Source organism: Rattus rattus, unplaced genomic scaffold (assembly GCF_011064425.1).
Source record: "Rattus rattus isolate New Zealand unplaced genomic scaffold, Rrattus_CSIRO_v1 PGA_scaffold_81, whole genome shotgun sequence".
NCBI lineage: Eukaryota > Metazoa > Chordata > Mammalia > Rodentia > Muridae > Rattus > Rattus rattus.
Window position 1 is genome coordinate 179,080 of NW_022651198.1, and position 14,607 is coordinate 193,686.

At 38.8% G+C, this 14,607-nt stretch overlaps 1 protein-coding gene across 1 annotated transcript in view; it reads left to right on the forward strand.

Moving 5' to 3' along the window:
• Sumo1 (small ubiquitin like modifier 1) overlaps nt 1-14,607 on the forward strand; it is a 29,261-nt gene extending 14,654 nt beyond the window's left edge. The window contains exons 3-5 of the mRNA XM_032890626.1: nt 7,960-8,037; nt 10,075-10,146; nt 13,760-14,607. Coding sequence (XP_032746517.1) covers nt 7,960-8,037; nt 10,075-10,146; nt 13,760-13,828 — 219 coding nt within the window. The 3' untranslated portion in view covers nt 13,829-14,607. The remainder of the gene's footprint in view (nt 1-7,959; nt 8,038-10,074; nt 10,147-13,759) is intronic.

The following is a 14,607-nucleotide window of genomic DNA, read 5'->3' on the forward strand; positions in this document are numbered from 1 at the left end:
GAAGCCAGTGCTCTTAACCACTGACTTACCTGTCCAGCTGCTGACACTACTATTATCACCATCAGTATCATTATTATTTTGAGGCAAGTTCTCACTGTATAAGCCTCATCAGGTGCTGAGCTCACTTAGTAGACCAGGCTGGCCTTGACCTCACAGAGATCTGCCTGCTTCTGTTTGTTTCTTGAGTGCTCAGTTTAAAAGCAAATGTTGCAGGATATTTAATCACACTGTGAACCCTAACATTGTATTATTTACTGGAAAACCTCTTTTTAGTTGTGGTGTGGCTCAGCCTTAGCACACATCTTTAATCCAGGAGTTTTCTGCTTGAATATTGTAAACAATATTAAATAAAGTCAAACACAGGTTAAGAAATGAGCAAGCAACCAGTTAACAGGAAGCAAACATAGGATTATTAAAAGCCAGGGACAGTAAGAGGGAGATAAGAGATAAGAGGATGGATAGGGAGATGCACAAGAAGTAGAAGGGAAGGATAGGAGGTTGTTTGAGACAAGTGAGAAAGGGTGATGGATTGTTGGAGGGATGTTGGCTAAGGAGGAAGATCAGCTGGGTGATTTCTCTGCCTCTCTGAGCTAGTACGCTTACCCTGACATCTGGCTCCCTAGTTTTCATTGGTAAAAATATACAATTGATATTTTGCTAAATAACGTTTGGTGCCTCAATGTATGGCACAATCACACAAAGAAATTATGCCAGCTATGGACAAACTGAGAAGCCATCAGATTTGGTAACACCTGGGAATTCCTCAAGGAGAAAGTTAAGTAGTATTAAAAGGAAAAATCTTTCCCACATTAAAGATAGGAAATACTGATCCTGTATAGTGCTACTTTAGATGGCTTGAAAAGTAGAAGTAGAAAATGGAAAGATGAATGACTTAATTGAGATTAACATAATAATCAGTTATTATTACTATCAGTCTGGTGACCCATATTTTATCTTTAATAGCCATAGTGGGTTTTGTGCCAATATAAAAAGTGGTTTGATAATTATGCCAAATATGAAAAGTGGATTGATAAGATACAAGCCTTAGAAAGACTTAAAAGATGAAAATAAGAAAAATACTCAGATACAAAAAGAGGAATTTAGATAAGCACTTCCCATACCACCACATGATGAAACTGAAAAGGGGTGGCCCAAAGTTGTTGGTTGTTAGAAAACCAATTTTAGTTTATCCAGTTATACATGACCTACCAGCAAATGATAGGTACCCCCTCACCCCCCAAGGTTATAAAGTTAAATGGAATCCTATAGACAAGATCTGAGGAGATTTAAGGAAGTGGTTTGTTTTGTAATTTGTACTTACCTTATGTGAAACAAATTAAATTCATGAGCAACTCAGAACAGAATTATCCCCCCCAAGACTGGGAAGATTTGGCAAAAGCACTGTGTTTTTCTAGAGATAATCGAAAAGGGCCTTAGCCTTCTGGAGTATGCAGAAGGTGTGTCCAGTGCCAGCATTGGACTAATAAATGTAAAACAAGAGACAGGCAAGGTAACCCTTTGCCATTGGGAAATGCCCGCCACCCCCGCCCTGATATCAAGTTTAATTCAGTCATTCTCTGATAGCATTGGAGACAGACCAATTAAAAGATTTTAATGCCCGTTGTTAAAAATAACACTGCTCTAAGCTGGAGAGATGGCTTAGCAATTAAGAGTACAGGCTGCTCTTCCAGAGGTCCTTGGTTCAATTCCCAGCACCCACATGCAGTTTATAACTGTAAGTCCAATTCTAGTGAGTCTGGCGCCTTCTCTTCAACAGACATACAGAAGAAACACCAATGCACATAAAAATAAACTCTGTGTGTGTGTGTGTGTGTGTGTGTGTGTGTGTGTGTGTGTGTGTGTGTGTGTGTGTGTAAACACTAGTCTGGATGTAATCAAGGACAGAATAGCTTTAGTAGATAAAACAAAAAATTCAGGAGAGATTAGAAAGCAAGTGTTTTGACAAACTGCTATAAATGATCAGAGACCAAAGTGCTGAAGATACAAATAAATGGTATTGAAATTGAAGGTTTAGTTGACACAAGAACGAATGTAACAATTCCACCAATTCTTGGCATTCGAATTGGCCTCTTTAGGAGGTAAATATTCAGCTTCTAGGGATTGGAACTTTATTTCAGCTGAAGCAAAGTGCAAGATGGGTGAAGTGCATAGAGCCAGAAGGACACATAGGAAAATGAAAGCCATATGTGACTAATATAGCCATGAATTTATGGGGATGTGATTTGTTACAGCAATGGAAAACAGATTAATATTCCTCCAATCTCAGAAGCAAACTATAAAATAAAGAACCATTATTCTGAGAAAAATATTTAAAAGGTATTATCAGGCTGGAGAGATGGCTCTGTGGCTCTCTGTTGGCACTGGCTGCTCTTTCAGAGGTGTCCTGAATTCAATTCCCCTCAACCACATGGCAGCTCACACACATCTGTTGTGTGTAGTTCCCACTATCCTGTTTTAAGCTCTGGGCAGACTACTACCAGCCCCTGCCCAGAGAATATTGGATCTGTGGATAAAAAAAAGTACAAGCACATATACATTGCTTAATTTCAACCTGCCTTATTGGCTCAATCACTGGTGCTCCTAATCTCTTGTGACTAGCATGCCCTTTCTAATACTCTAAGCTCAGCACCTCTTTTTTTTTTTAACATTTATTTATTTATTATGTATACCTCATACAGCTTTCTGCCTGCATGTATGCAACTACAGGCCAGAAGGGGGCACCAGACCTGATTATAGGTGGTTGTGAGCCACCATGTGGTTGCTGGGAATTGAACTCAGGACCTCTGGAAGAGCAGACAGTGCTCTTAACCTCTGAGCCATCTCTCCAGCCCAGCTCAGCACCTCTTAATCTGCCCTTAGCTTAGTGCCCTGGTTACCTTCTCCTTGTTCAACAACCCAAAACTGCCCTCAGCTTAGTTGCATTGCTAGTCTCCCACCTGAGGAAGCGGCATGAGATAGAGCACTCATACCTAATACATTACAGTCACAGACCATTCAGGTTTACAGAAACAGGATAGATACAGCAGTTGTTGGTCTTTCAAAGGTACAACCTTTGAAATAGGCCTACCTTTAAAATGATTAACTGACAAACCGGTGTGGGTGGAGCAATGACCCTTGACATCAGAAAAATCACAGGGACTAGAATAGCCAGTACAAGAGCAGCTAAATGCTCAAATTACTGAAGAGTCAACAAGTCCTTGGAATTCTATTTTTTTGTCACTAAAAAGAAATCTGGAAAATGAATAATGTTAACAAAATTAAGAGTTATAAATAAGCTGATTCAGCTAATGGGCTCTTTACAGCCTGGAATTCCCTTTCCCTTTTTATTACCTAAGGGATAGTTTATAATAGTGATTGATTTAAAAGACTGCTTTAAAAAAAAAAACTATACAAGAATAGGATAAAGAAATATTTGCCTTTATAGGCAAATACTTATGATAATGATCAACCTGGGTTTTTTGTTGTTGTTTGTTTGTTTGTTTGTTTTTTAAAGATTTAACTATGGTAGCTATCTCAGACACATCAGAAGAAAGCATCAGATCTCGTTATAGATGGTTGTGAGCCACCATGTGGTTACTGGGAATTGAACTCAGGACCTCTGGAAGAGCAGTCAGTGCTCTTAACCTCTGAGCCATCTCTCTACTCGTTAAAAGGTATTAGAAAGTTCTTCCACAAGGAAATGTTAAATAGTCCAACAATGAAATTATAAGGAAATCTCCTTCTTGTTCTTTGTATAACCAGACTCCATTACCTGCAGGGAGTAACCCAAAAGGTACCTAAAGAAATGAAATTTGGCAAATGGATGTGTTTCATTTTGTGAAGTTTGGAAAATTAAAATAATGTACACTATGACATTGACACATATTTGGGGTTTTAGTGGGCAACTGCTTTAAGTTCTGGAAAGGCTGATTCTGTAATTGCACATTTGTTAGAAGTTATGGCTGTTATGGGGATACCTATACAAATTAAGACTAACAGTGTCACTTCAGCATGTATATCTAGTAAAATGAATTTTTTTTGCATATTACAACAGAAAGCATATTATAGGTGTATCACACAATCTTACAGGACAAGCACTTACAGAAAAATTAATCTCACTTTAAAGGATATGCTGAATAGACAGAAAGGGGTACTAAAGACATGCAGAGATCGATTACACAAAGCTTTATTAACTTATTTTTAAAAAATGCTAATGAGAAAGGAATAACAGCTGTGGAGAGAAATTGGAAAGTAGAAAAAACTGCCTGTGTGTTTTAAAGATGTCTTGACCTCAGAAGGAAACCTGGATATGTTTTAGGTTGCAGAAGAGGTTTTGTCTTTGTTTCCACAGGAGAAGAAAAGCTATGGATACAATTAAGATTGATAAAGATAAGATTTGAATAGGAGAGATCTCCTGAATAAGGAAAAGCAATAGAGTTCAGTTCATCAGAAGCTTGGTCATTCAATCTAAACTAACTTAAAAAAAGACTAACAAACACCTTTCATTTGATCAGTCATGAAAGAAAATAAAACTAAAAAAAAATAATATTTTTGACTAGTAATTTACCAAAGGCACAGTTGCCTTACTAGTATAAAATGCTTTTGAGTTTTCTTTTTAAATAAAAAGGATATTTTTGTTGTTTGGTATTAAAAACACAGTTAAGAGATTTAAAAGTTTTAAGAAATTCAAAGGATTACTAGAGTTCTAACTTGTTTTCCTTTTTTTTAAAGATTTATTTATTATATATGTACACTGTAGCTGTCTTCAGACACACCAAAAGAGGGCATCAGACCTCATTACAGATGGTTGTGAGCCACCATGTGGTTGCTGGGATTTGAACTCAGGAACTCTGGAAGAACAGTCAATGCTCCTAACCACTAAGTCATCTCCAGCCCCTAACTTTTTTCTAAATCTCTAAGAGTTGGTGTGATTTGGAGCTAAGATACAATATTTGAGGAGGGCAATGGTAACCCATGTTTTTAATCCCATCAGAGATAGGCAGATCTCTGTAAGTTAGTTGTTTTCTAAATTCTAGAATTACAGTGAAGAAAATGGTGGTGCACACCTTTAATCCCACTACCCAGGGACAAAACTCAGATAACAGCTCCTAATTGGTATGATTGCACGCTAGAGAAATCACATACCATATTTATAGGTTTATTATAAAAACCTCTACAGGGTTACTAGAAAAACAGCCAATTTCCAATGGGGATAGGAATAAAGAGCAGCTTTTGTGACTGCCGGTAAGCTCATCTCTGTGCATGCAACCCTGACCAATATTAAACCACATGGGACTCTTCATAAAGCAAAAAGGAGCCCATCAACAATTGCCTGTTGGCTTCCATTGCAAACAACTTTCCACATACAGAGAATATTCTTTCTTTGAGAAGTAAATCTGGGCATTTTATGAGGCATGGAGAACCTCATACTCAGTCATTGCCAACCACCCTATGGTCATATAATCATGGATTGGCTCCATTTAAAGGCAGAGTCTTTTGAAGGCTCAGCCATGGAAGGAAAGGTATTAACAGTGGAACTGGTACCTAACTGAATTCCTTCATGATCAGGATGTGGCAGCAAAGGGGCACTGAGGAAACAGCTCAGTTGCCTATAATCCCCTTTCCTAAACCACTCCCCTGCTCCCCAAAAGAGGCCCCTGTTGAAGTGTGGAGACTGAGGGAATGGTCACTACATTTGGCTAATGCATGGTTTACCAATGATTTATCAACCCCTGATGGAACCAAAGCTAACGGACAGTGGCCGCCATAGACTCGGGGAATGGAATGGCCAATACTGAAAGGAACCACAAAGTCAGTGCAGCACTGCTGGCCATAAGATGATCAACCAGGAACAATTCCTGGTGTGTGCAGTGGCACAGCAGCTATACGGTCATCAAAATGGAAACCACCGACTGGCAGATAAATGGCAAAGATATCTGGTCATAGGAGGCATGGATGAAAATGGCAAAACCTAGAAAACTTAGCAAAGACATCAAATTTTATGTAGCTCATATAGGCAAGAAAAACAGAAACCTTCTTTTGAAAAACAGGACAAAAAAGAAAACTTGTCTAATCCAAGGTTGCAAAGATTTATACCTGTGATTTCTTCTAAGAGTTTTATAATTTAGTTCTTAGGTTTGTATCTTTTATTATTAAGATATTTTTGTATGAGCGTTTTCCTAGGCCATTAGTTAAAAAGACCATTTTTTCCGAGCCTTATAGTTCAGGGCTGTAATTCTAGCTACTTGAAGTTAAGTTAGAAGGATCTTAGTTTCAAGGCCTACCTAGGATGAAGTCTCAACATGGCTGCCTAAAGAAGACCAGAGAGAATGACACCACACATTCTAACATGGAAAGGGCACACTCTCTTAGGGGCCCAACATTTCTCAAAAAATTATAGGCATATAAGGAGTTCTGAGAGTGGGAGAAATAGTCTTTTCTAGGAAGAGCTCACCTCGTCTGTTATCCAATACTAAGTGGTCAGTCCTAAAGTCCTACAGATACAAGTAGCATTGTACAGACTGAACAGATTCTATTTATACGTTTAGGATTATATGTGTATATGTGATTAAAGAAAAGCGAGGGGCCATAAATTGGAGAGTAAGTAGAGGTGTACAGGATGGTTGGATGGAGGAAAGGGAAAAAAGATGTAATTATAGTAAATTCAAGAAATTAAAAAAAAAAAGTGACTAGGAATATAAGCTCAGAGGTGGAATAGTTACCTAGCATATAGGCTGGCTTCAACCTACCAGTATCACAAAGGCTCCTTTTTATATTAAACTGTCTTGGCGGAGAGAGAGCAAGAATCAACTATAGGTATGAGTTTTTTTATTTATTTATTTATTTATTTAGTTTTTTTTTTGGAGCTGGGGACCGAACCCAGGGCCTTGCGCTTCCTAGGTAAGCGCTCTACCACTGAGCTAAATCCCAGCCCCTTTTTTTTTTTTACATTTTTTTTTTCTTTTTTTTTTTCGGAGCTGGGGACCCAACCCAGGGCCTTGCTACCACTGAGCTAAATCCCCAACGAGTTTTAATTTTTTTTATTCCATTGATTTTTTTTTTTTTTTTTTTAAATAGACAGGATAGCTCCATGTAACTCTGGCTACCATAGAATTCTTTGTAGACCTGAACTCAGAGATCTGATTACCTTTGCCTCCCAGTGCTGGGTTTAAAGGCATGCACCACCGTGTCTTGCTTGGAATTATATTATGTTAGGCATGCTGTAAATATTTTTTTATCTTTTTATGAAATTATCACAAATACATTAAATAGGCTAATATATTTGTGAATGCAGCGCACATTCAATTGGTCTTGAAATTTTATGATAATGCAAATGCTAGTATTTTTTTTTCTGATTATTTGCTTGACAATGTGGACAGAAGAAAAGCATCTGTAGTTAAACAGATTGTTTCAATAAAAAAGATGCTGGGGAAGGAGTCTAAGACAAGTACTCCACTTGGCAGCTTTAGCCCCAAACCTTATGTTTGAATTACTAAAGTTTTTATTCATGTTAGACAAACCAGCTTCAATGAGTCACTTCATGGTAGAGAAACGTTTTCTGTGTTATTTCAGAGTTTAGATTTCTCTTCTAGTGTGACCACCTTCGGGACACTTTAGTTGGTATGAGTGGAGAGTGTGTTTTGTTTGTGTTGCTTATGAGGGTTTGTGACTGTTCATTTTATTTTTACATTATTTTGATGGATATGCTATCATGAAGGAATGCATTCTACACAAATCTACATTAATAATTTTGATACCAAAACATCTTTTTTTACTAATTTTTTATAATGGATTGCTAAAAAGTTACTTGGAATTTGATTAGATTGCTTTAATAAAACTAGTTAGGAATGCTAGAAAGAGTATTTTGGTGGGAAACGTTCACTGACAAGGCATAAGTAAATAATTCGGTTGGAGTTACTAAGTACTGCAGGTAAACAGTGTCTCTCTTTGTCTCCCTAGGACAGCAGTGAGATCCATTTCAAAGTGAAAATGACAACACATCTCAAGAAGCTCAAAGAATCGTACTGTCAAAGACAGGTTTGTGTATTGTGACCTAAAAACTGTGCTTCGCCAAAAGATGGTCTGTTTTCACCATTAGCAACTTAAGGAAAAAGCCTAATGTTATCGTTTTCTCTTGACCCATTTCAAAATTTGAATTAATAAAACATAGAAATAGTTTGAAAGTAACTCATTTTGCTGACTGCTCAGATGAATATTTTTGGATGTTTGCATTCTGGTATACAGCAGCGAAGCTAGCCTTTAGGTGATTACAGTGAGATATCCCTGTTCTTCTAACCAGGAGCTTTAGGTGATTACAATGAGATATCCCTGTTCTTCTAACCAGGAGCTTTAGCCACATTTCAAATTTAAATCTATAATTAATATATTTTCTTGGGGCTGGAGAGATGGTTCAGCACTTAAGAACACTGACTGCTCTTACAAGGGACCTGGGTTCAATTCCCAAACACCCACTTCGTTGATCACAAACACCTGCAGATCCAGTTTTAGAGGATCTGACAGCCTCCTGTGGGCACTGCACACATACATGGTACACAGGCATATAGGCTGGCAAAACACAAAAATAAAAAACAAGTATTTCTGCTTTATAAATAATATAGATTGTGGCTATATTTTTTCAAACATTTCAAGATAATTTCTTAAGAATTAACTCCTTTAAAAGTATCTGTTTAGTTGTCTACATTCGCACATTTTATACTCACAAATAATTAATAAACATTGGGTAAAATGTTCCAGGTCATCTTCAGCTACATAAAATATTCCAGGACAGCCAGGGCTACATAGTGAGACCCTGTCTCAAATACATAAATATGAATATATGTGTGTGTGTGTGTGTGTGTGTGTGTGTGTGTGTGAATGAATAAAGTTGTGTATAAGAATGTAATTTATGTTGGGTGTGGTGGGGTACATTGGAATCCCAACACTGATGGGGTGATGTAGTCATCAGGTCACGGTAATCTTCTGCTATATAAGAAATTTGAGGTCAGCCTGAGTTGTATGAAATCCTGACTCATAAAACTAAAAACAAGTTAAAAAACAATATATAGAGATAGGCAACGTTGAATTGTTCATTTGTTTTGAGACAGGGCCTTTCTGCATAGCCCTAGCTGTCCTGGAACTCACTATGTAGACCAAGCTAGCCCGAAACTCAGAGATCCTTCTGCATTTGCCTCCTGGGTGCTGTGGGTCACCACACTTGGTATATTTTAATTTCTTTGCAGTTTGTTTCAGTTACAGTGTTTAAACATCCACAGATAGAAGTTTTAGTTTTTTGTTGTTGTTTTAAATTTTACTTTTGGTATTTGCTTGCGTGTATGTCTGCATTATGTCCATAGTGCCCTCAGATGCTGGAAGTGGGCATTGGATTCCCTTAGGACTGGAATTAAGATAGCTGCCATGTGAATTCTGGGAATTGAATCTGAGTTCTGAAAGTGCAGCAAATCTTCTTAAACACAGAGCTATTTCTCTAGCCCTTAAATGGGTCATTCTTGATTCCTACTTCCTTGTGAAGTTAACTTTCTCTTAAAGACTCATTTCCCCTTTCGCTATCATATTAAAGTGGTTAAAAAACATAAACATCCTTTGTAGCATTTAGACTTACCCAGATGCATATGTGTGTACATACAAACACGTTACTGTGCCTTACCTAGCTATCTCTTTGCATTACCACATTCTTTGGATTTAATGTTTAAAACTAGTGTTGCTTGTATAGTTAGAAGCTAGAAAGCACATCCATGTCCAGGTCCTTATTTTACGTTAGCTCAGGCTTCAGGGGAAAGGAACATAGTAGTGGTTGAGAGAAGAGGCTTATCAATCATTTTGAGCGGGAATTCTTGGCTACTCCTTATCTACAGGCCTTAAGTTCCCTGCTTGTGCAGTGAAGATGAGGAGATAACCTTCCTGAGTCCTTGTCAAGAACCTCATGACGGGCTGTAAAGTCATGGTGCCCAAGGCTTGTTAAGCCTTTCATGTTCATGCTGTTTCTTTTTCTCTCTTGGTTTTATCATAGTTACTAATCTAAGATTTTTATACTCACTTTCCTTTTCCTTCTTTTAGGGAGTTCCAATGAATTCACTCAGGTTTCTCTTTGAAGGTCAGAGAATTGCTGATAATCATACTCCAAAAGAAGTAAGTATGAAAAGTCTGAAATAAGATTTTAGATAAAATGGGTTGGGATCGTGGTAGAGCATGTGCTTAGTATGCATGGGTCCAGAGTTTGATCCCTAGCACCAAAAAAGAGGTAAAAAATAAGATTTTAGAATTTATATTTAATTAATTTATTAATGTACGTGTGCCTGAATGCACACATGGGGTCCATAAAAGTCTTGATGCATATGTGGGAGCCATTTCTCTCTACTGAGGGCACCCTGCGGGTGGGTTCAGTGCCCATTTCAACAACATGTGGACAAAAAAATCTTTTCCCTTGGGGTTCAGAGGTTGTGAGTACTTTCTGCTCTTGCAGAGGACCCACATGATACCCATGTTCATAACTTTCTGTAACTAGTTCTAAGGGATCTGATACCCTCTTCTGACTTCCTTGGCCACCAGGCACAAACATAACATATACATATATGCAGGTAAAACACATACACACAGTGCAGGGAGTGGGGTGTTCTCTGTGTAACATAGCCCTACCTTGTTGGAACTCACTCTGTAGACCAGGCTGGTATTGTACTGAAATTCACCTTCCACTGCTTCCTAAGTTACGGGATTAAAGGTGTGTGTGTCACCACTGCCTTGTGTGTTTGTTTTTTGTTTTTGGAGACAGGGTCTCTAGAGCCCTGGCTTGCCTTGAATTCATGGAGATCTGCCTGCCTCTGCCTCTGCCTCCCAAGTGTGTGCTCCCCACTCCCCACCCCCCACCCCTGCCTTTCATTAAGAGTAATGTTAACTTCGTTGATACAGTTAAATGATGAGTGCCAGATTCTTTTGCTGTATTAGGGTTCTCTAGAGGAACAGAATTGTTAAGAAATATATATGTAAAGGAGATAATTATAGTGTTTTACAGGCTGAGTTCTGGCTATTTCAATAGTAGCTGTCTATCGGTGGAAGGTCCAAGAATCCAGTAATTGTTCAGTCCACGAGGCTGGATGTCTCAGCTTGTTTTGAGTATTCTGAACAAGTGGGCTTTAATGCCAGTAAAGGAATGAACTTGCCAGGGAGCATGGGCAAGCAGGCAAAGAACAAAAGTTTCCTCCTATGTCTTTTATATAAGGCGCCACCAGGAGGTGTGACACATATTAAAGGTAGATCTTTCTACCTCCAGAGATCCAGATTAAGCTAAGCTGGGCATAGTGCAGAGCTCTGAGTTGGAGGCCAGTGTAGGTAGGTCTAGGATAGTTTGCATTACATACAGAAATGCTGTCTCAAAAAATCAAAAACAAGGGCTGGAGAGATGGCTCAGTGGCTAAGAGCACTGACTGTTCTACAGGACCAGGTTCTGTTCTAGTCACCTTCATGGAGGCTTACAGTCTCTAGTTCCAAGGGCTACAGTACCCGCTCCTGGCCTCCAAGGGTGCTTCGTGCACATGGTGTATGATGTACATACAAGCAAAACATCCATACATAAAAAATAAAGGAAAAAAGTAAAAAACAAGTCCAGATTAAAGACTTACAATGACTATTTCAGAAGACTAAAATCTCTCACAGGTGTGGCTGCTGATTGGGTTTTAGTTAATTCCAGATGTTAAGTTGACAACCAAGAATAGCCATCACAGTTACCCTTTCCATTTGAATTAATCAGTGGCCTGGGAAGATTTCTTGAAAATGTGTGGCTGTCTAGATGGTGGTACTCACTTTTAATCCCAGTACTCTGGAGGCAAAGGTAGTCTCTTGAGTTGGAGGCTAGCCTGGTCTACAGAATGAGTTCCAGGACAGCCAGGGTTACACAGAAAATGTGTGGCTGTCCTTTAGATATTGGCCATTTGAGTCCCTTCAACTTGGTACCTTTTTTTTTTTTTTTTTTTTTTTTTTTTTTTTGGAGCTGGGGACCCAACCCAGGGCCTTGTGATTGCTAGGCAAACGCTCTACCACTGAGCTAAATCCCCAACCCCTTTTCTTCACATTTTAAAAAGATTTTATTTTGAAATACTTTTAGCTTACCAGAGATGTTACAAGTACAGAATTTTAAAAAATCTATTCCTTACCTAATTTTCCCTAGTTTCTTTGTTTCATCTCTTTGTGTTGGGGTGGCTCTGCCCTTCTTCCCAGACCATTTGGGGTTAAACAGTATACAAGGACTTCATGTTTTGTGTTTTAGTCTCTTTTCCCCCTTTCCCTTCATTTTATAAAACTGGAACAATTATACTGCAGCAGACAACTACATAAATCTTCTGTGTTAGAAGCTCACTATTAAGACAAATTAGGGGGTTGGGGATTTAGCTCAGTGGTAGAGCGCTTGCCTAGCAATCACAAGGCCCGGGGTTAGGTCCCCAGCCCCAAAAAAAAAAAAAAAAAAAAGAAAAAAAAAAAAAAAAAAAAAAAAGACAAATTAGGATGCAAGCTTTAATTCCAGCACTGCAGAGGCAGGTGGAACTCTGTAAATTTGAGGCTATGAATGATTCTAGAAAAGCAAGGGTTAGAAGCCCTTTTCAAAATACAAAACAACAAAAACAAACCACAAATTAGATGCCAGAGGGAATTGTAGATGACAAAATTCTACTTAGGAATGGATCCTCAGGGCAGGCAGCATTTATCCAACTAAAACTATATATTTGGAACCCTCTTTCTTTTTTAAATGTGAGTATCAGTTACATCTAAAAAATGTGTTTTAGAAAATACGCCATTGAACTATTAACATTTTTTCATGGACTTTAAAGGTTGCTAAAATATTTGTGTTATAGAATAAATAAACTGGAGTGTGAAATTGTTTTAGGAGTAAAAGAATAATTGAGTAGACAAAGCAGTAGGAAAAGACCTGTGCCTGTGTCTTCCTTCTCTTTTCCTTTTCCTCCCCTTATCTTGCCTTTCTTCTGTTCCCCTTTCTTTTTCCCTTTTCCCCTTTCCCTTTCTCTCCCCTTCTTTCTTCCCCCTTTCCCCTCCCTTTCCTTCCCCCCAATTTCCCTTTCTCCTCATTTTCCTCCTGTGTCCCCCCTCTATTTCTCCTGTATCTCCCCTTCCCCTTCTTAACTTTCTTCCCCCACTCCCCATCCCCTCCCTTCCCCTTTCCTCCCTCCCATCCTTCCCCTTCTGCCCCCTCTCCTCTCTTCCCCTCCCCTCTCCCTGCTCTACTCCCTCCCCCATTTCCTTCCCGTCTAGTCTGTGCTAGAACAATCTCACGGGTTTGTACATGCTGTCCAAGAACTATTTTTTGTTTGCTTTTGGATTTTTGTCGTCGTCGTCGTCGTCGACATTGTTGTTCCTCTTAAGCTTCTTGAGTCAGGGACTCACTGTGTAGTCTGGGCTCTCCCGGAGCTCACAGTGCAGACAGGCTGCCTCAAACTCAGAGATCTGTCTGCCTGCCTCCGCCTTGTAAGTACTGGGGTTAAAACACACCACCATGCCCGTCTTTCTCCAGGTTTTTGAGACAATCTTATGTAGCCAAAGCTGGTTTGGAATTAACTGAAGAGGGACTTGGACTCCTTATCCTCTTACTTAAACTGCCCAGGTTTTCAATTTTAGAGGCTTATTAATTATAGATGACATTTCTTCCTTTACCTTAAAATAGTGGTCATATAATTGCAGCTAATATAAGAATAATGCTTTTATAGTCTAGTAGTAACATGTTTTTCTTTTCTTCCAGCTGGGAATGGAGGAAGAAGACGTGATTGAAGTTTATCAGGAACAAACGGGGGGTCACTCGACGGTTTAGATAATTCTTTTTATTTTTTATTTTTTCCTTTTCCCTCAATCCTTTTTTATTTTTAAAAATAGTTCTTTTGTAATGTGGTGTTCAAAATGAAAATTGAATACTGGCACTCCATCTCTTAGAACATCTGGTAATCTGAATTCTAGTGTTCAATATTCATTATTGGTTGTTTTTGTTGTGCTGATTTTTGGTGATCAGACCTCAGCTCCCTTAACATTGCCCTTCTTCCTTTAAGAGATTTCATGTGTGCACACAGAGAGGCCACCCTTTCCAGGACTGTGCATTTTCAGGGTTGTGATGATAAAAGGATCGACCAATGGGAGCTTCCCTGTGACCTTTCAATGGCCCTGCAGTTCCGGTATGTGGTTGCTTCACTCCTGGACTATGATTTTCAGTGGGAGATGGAGATTTTTCAGAGAACCGAACTGTGGAAAATGACCTTTTCTCAGCTTGAAGCTACTTTTAAAATCTGAGGGTCTGGACCAAAAGAAGAACATCATGTTTGTAGTCAAGGTAACAGATACAGTGAGAGTAACAGCTAACTCCAAAGGTGGCTTCACTGGAGAGAAAGAAAGTGTCTTGAGCAAGACAGTATTGTCAGAAGATCCCAGGAAAGTTCTAATCTTCATCAGCAGTTAATAAGAAAGTTACTCATACAGAAGTGTACGCAACAGACACTGCTCCTTTTGATTCTGTTGTACTTTTTGGCCTGGGACATGGGTTTTCAAGGGACATCATCTGTACCAGCTTCATTAAAATAAACAATATTTGTAAAAACCGTA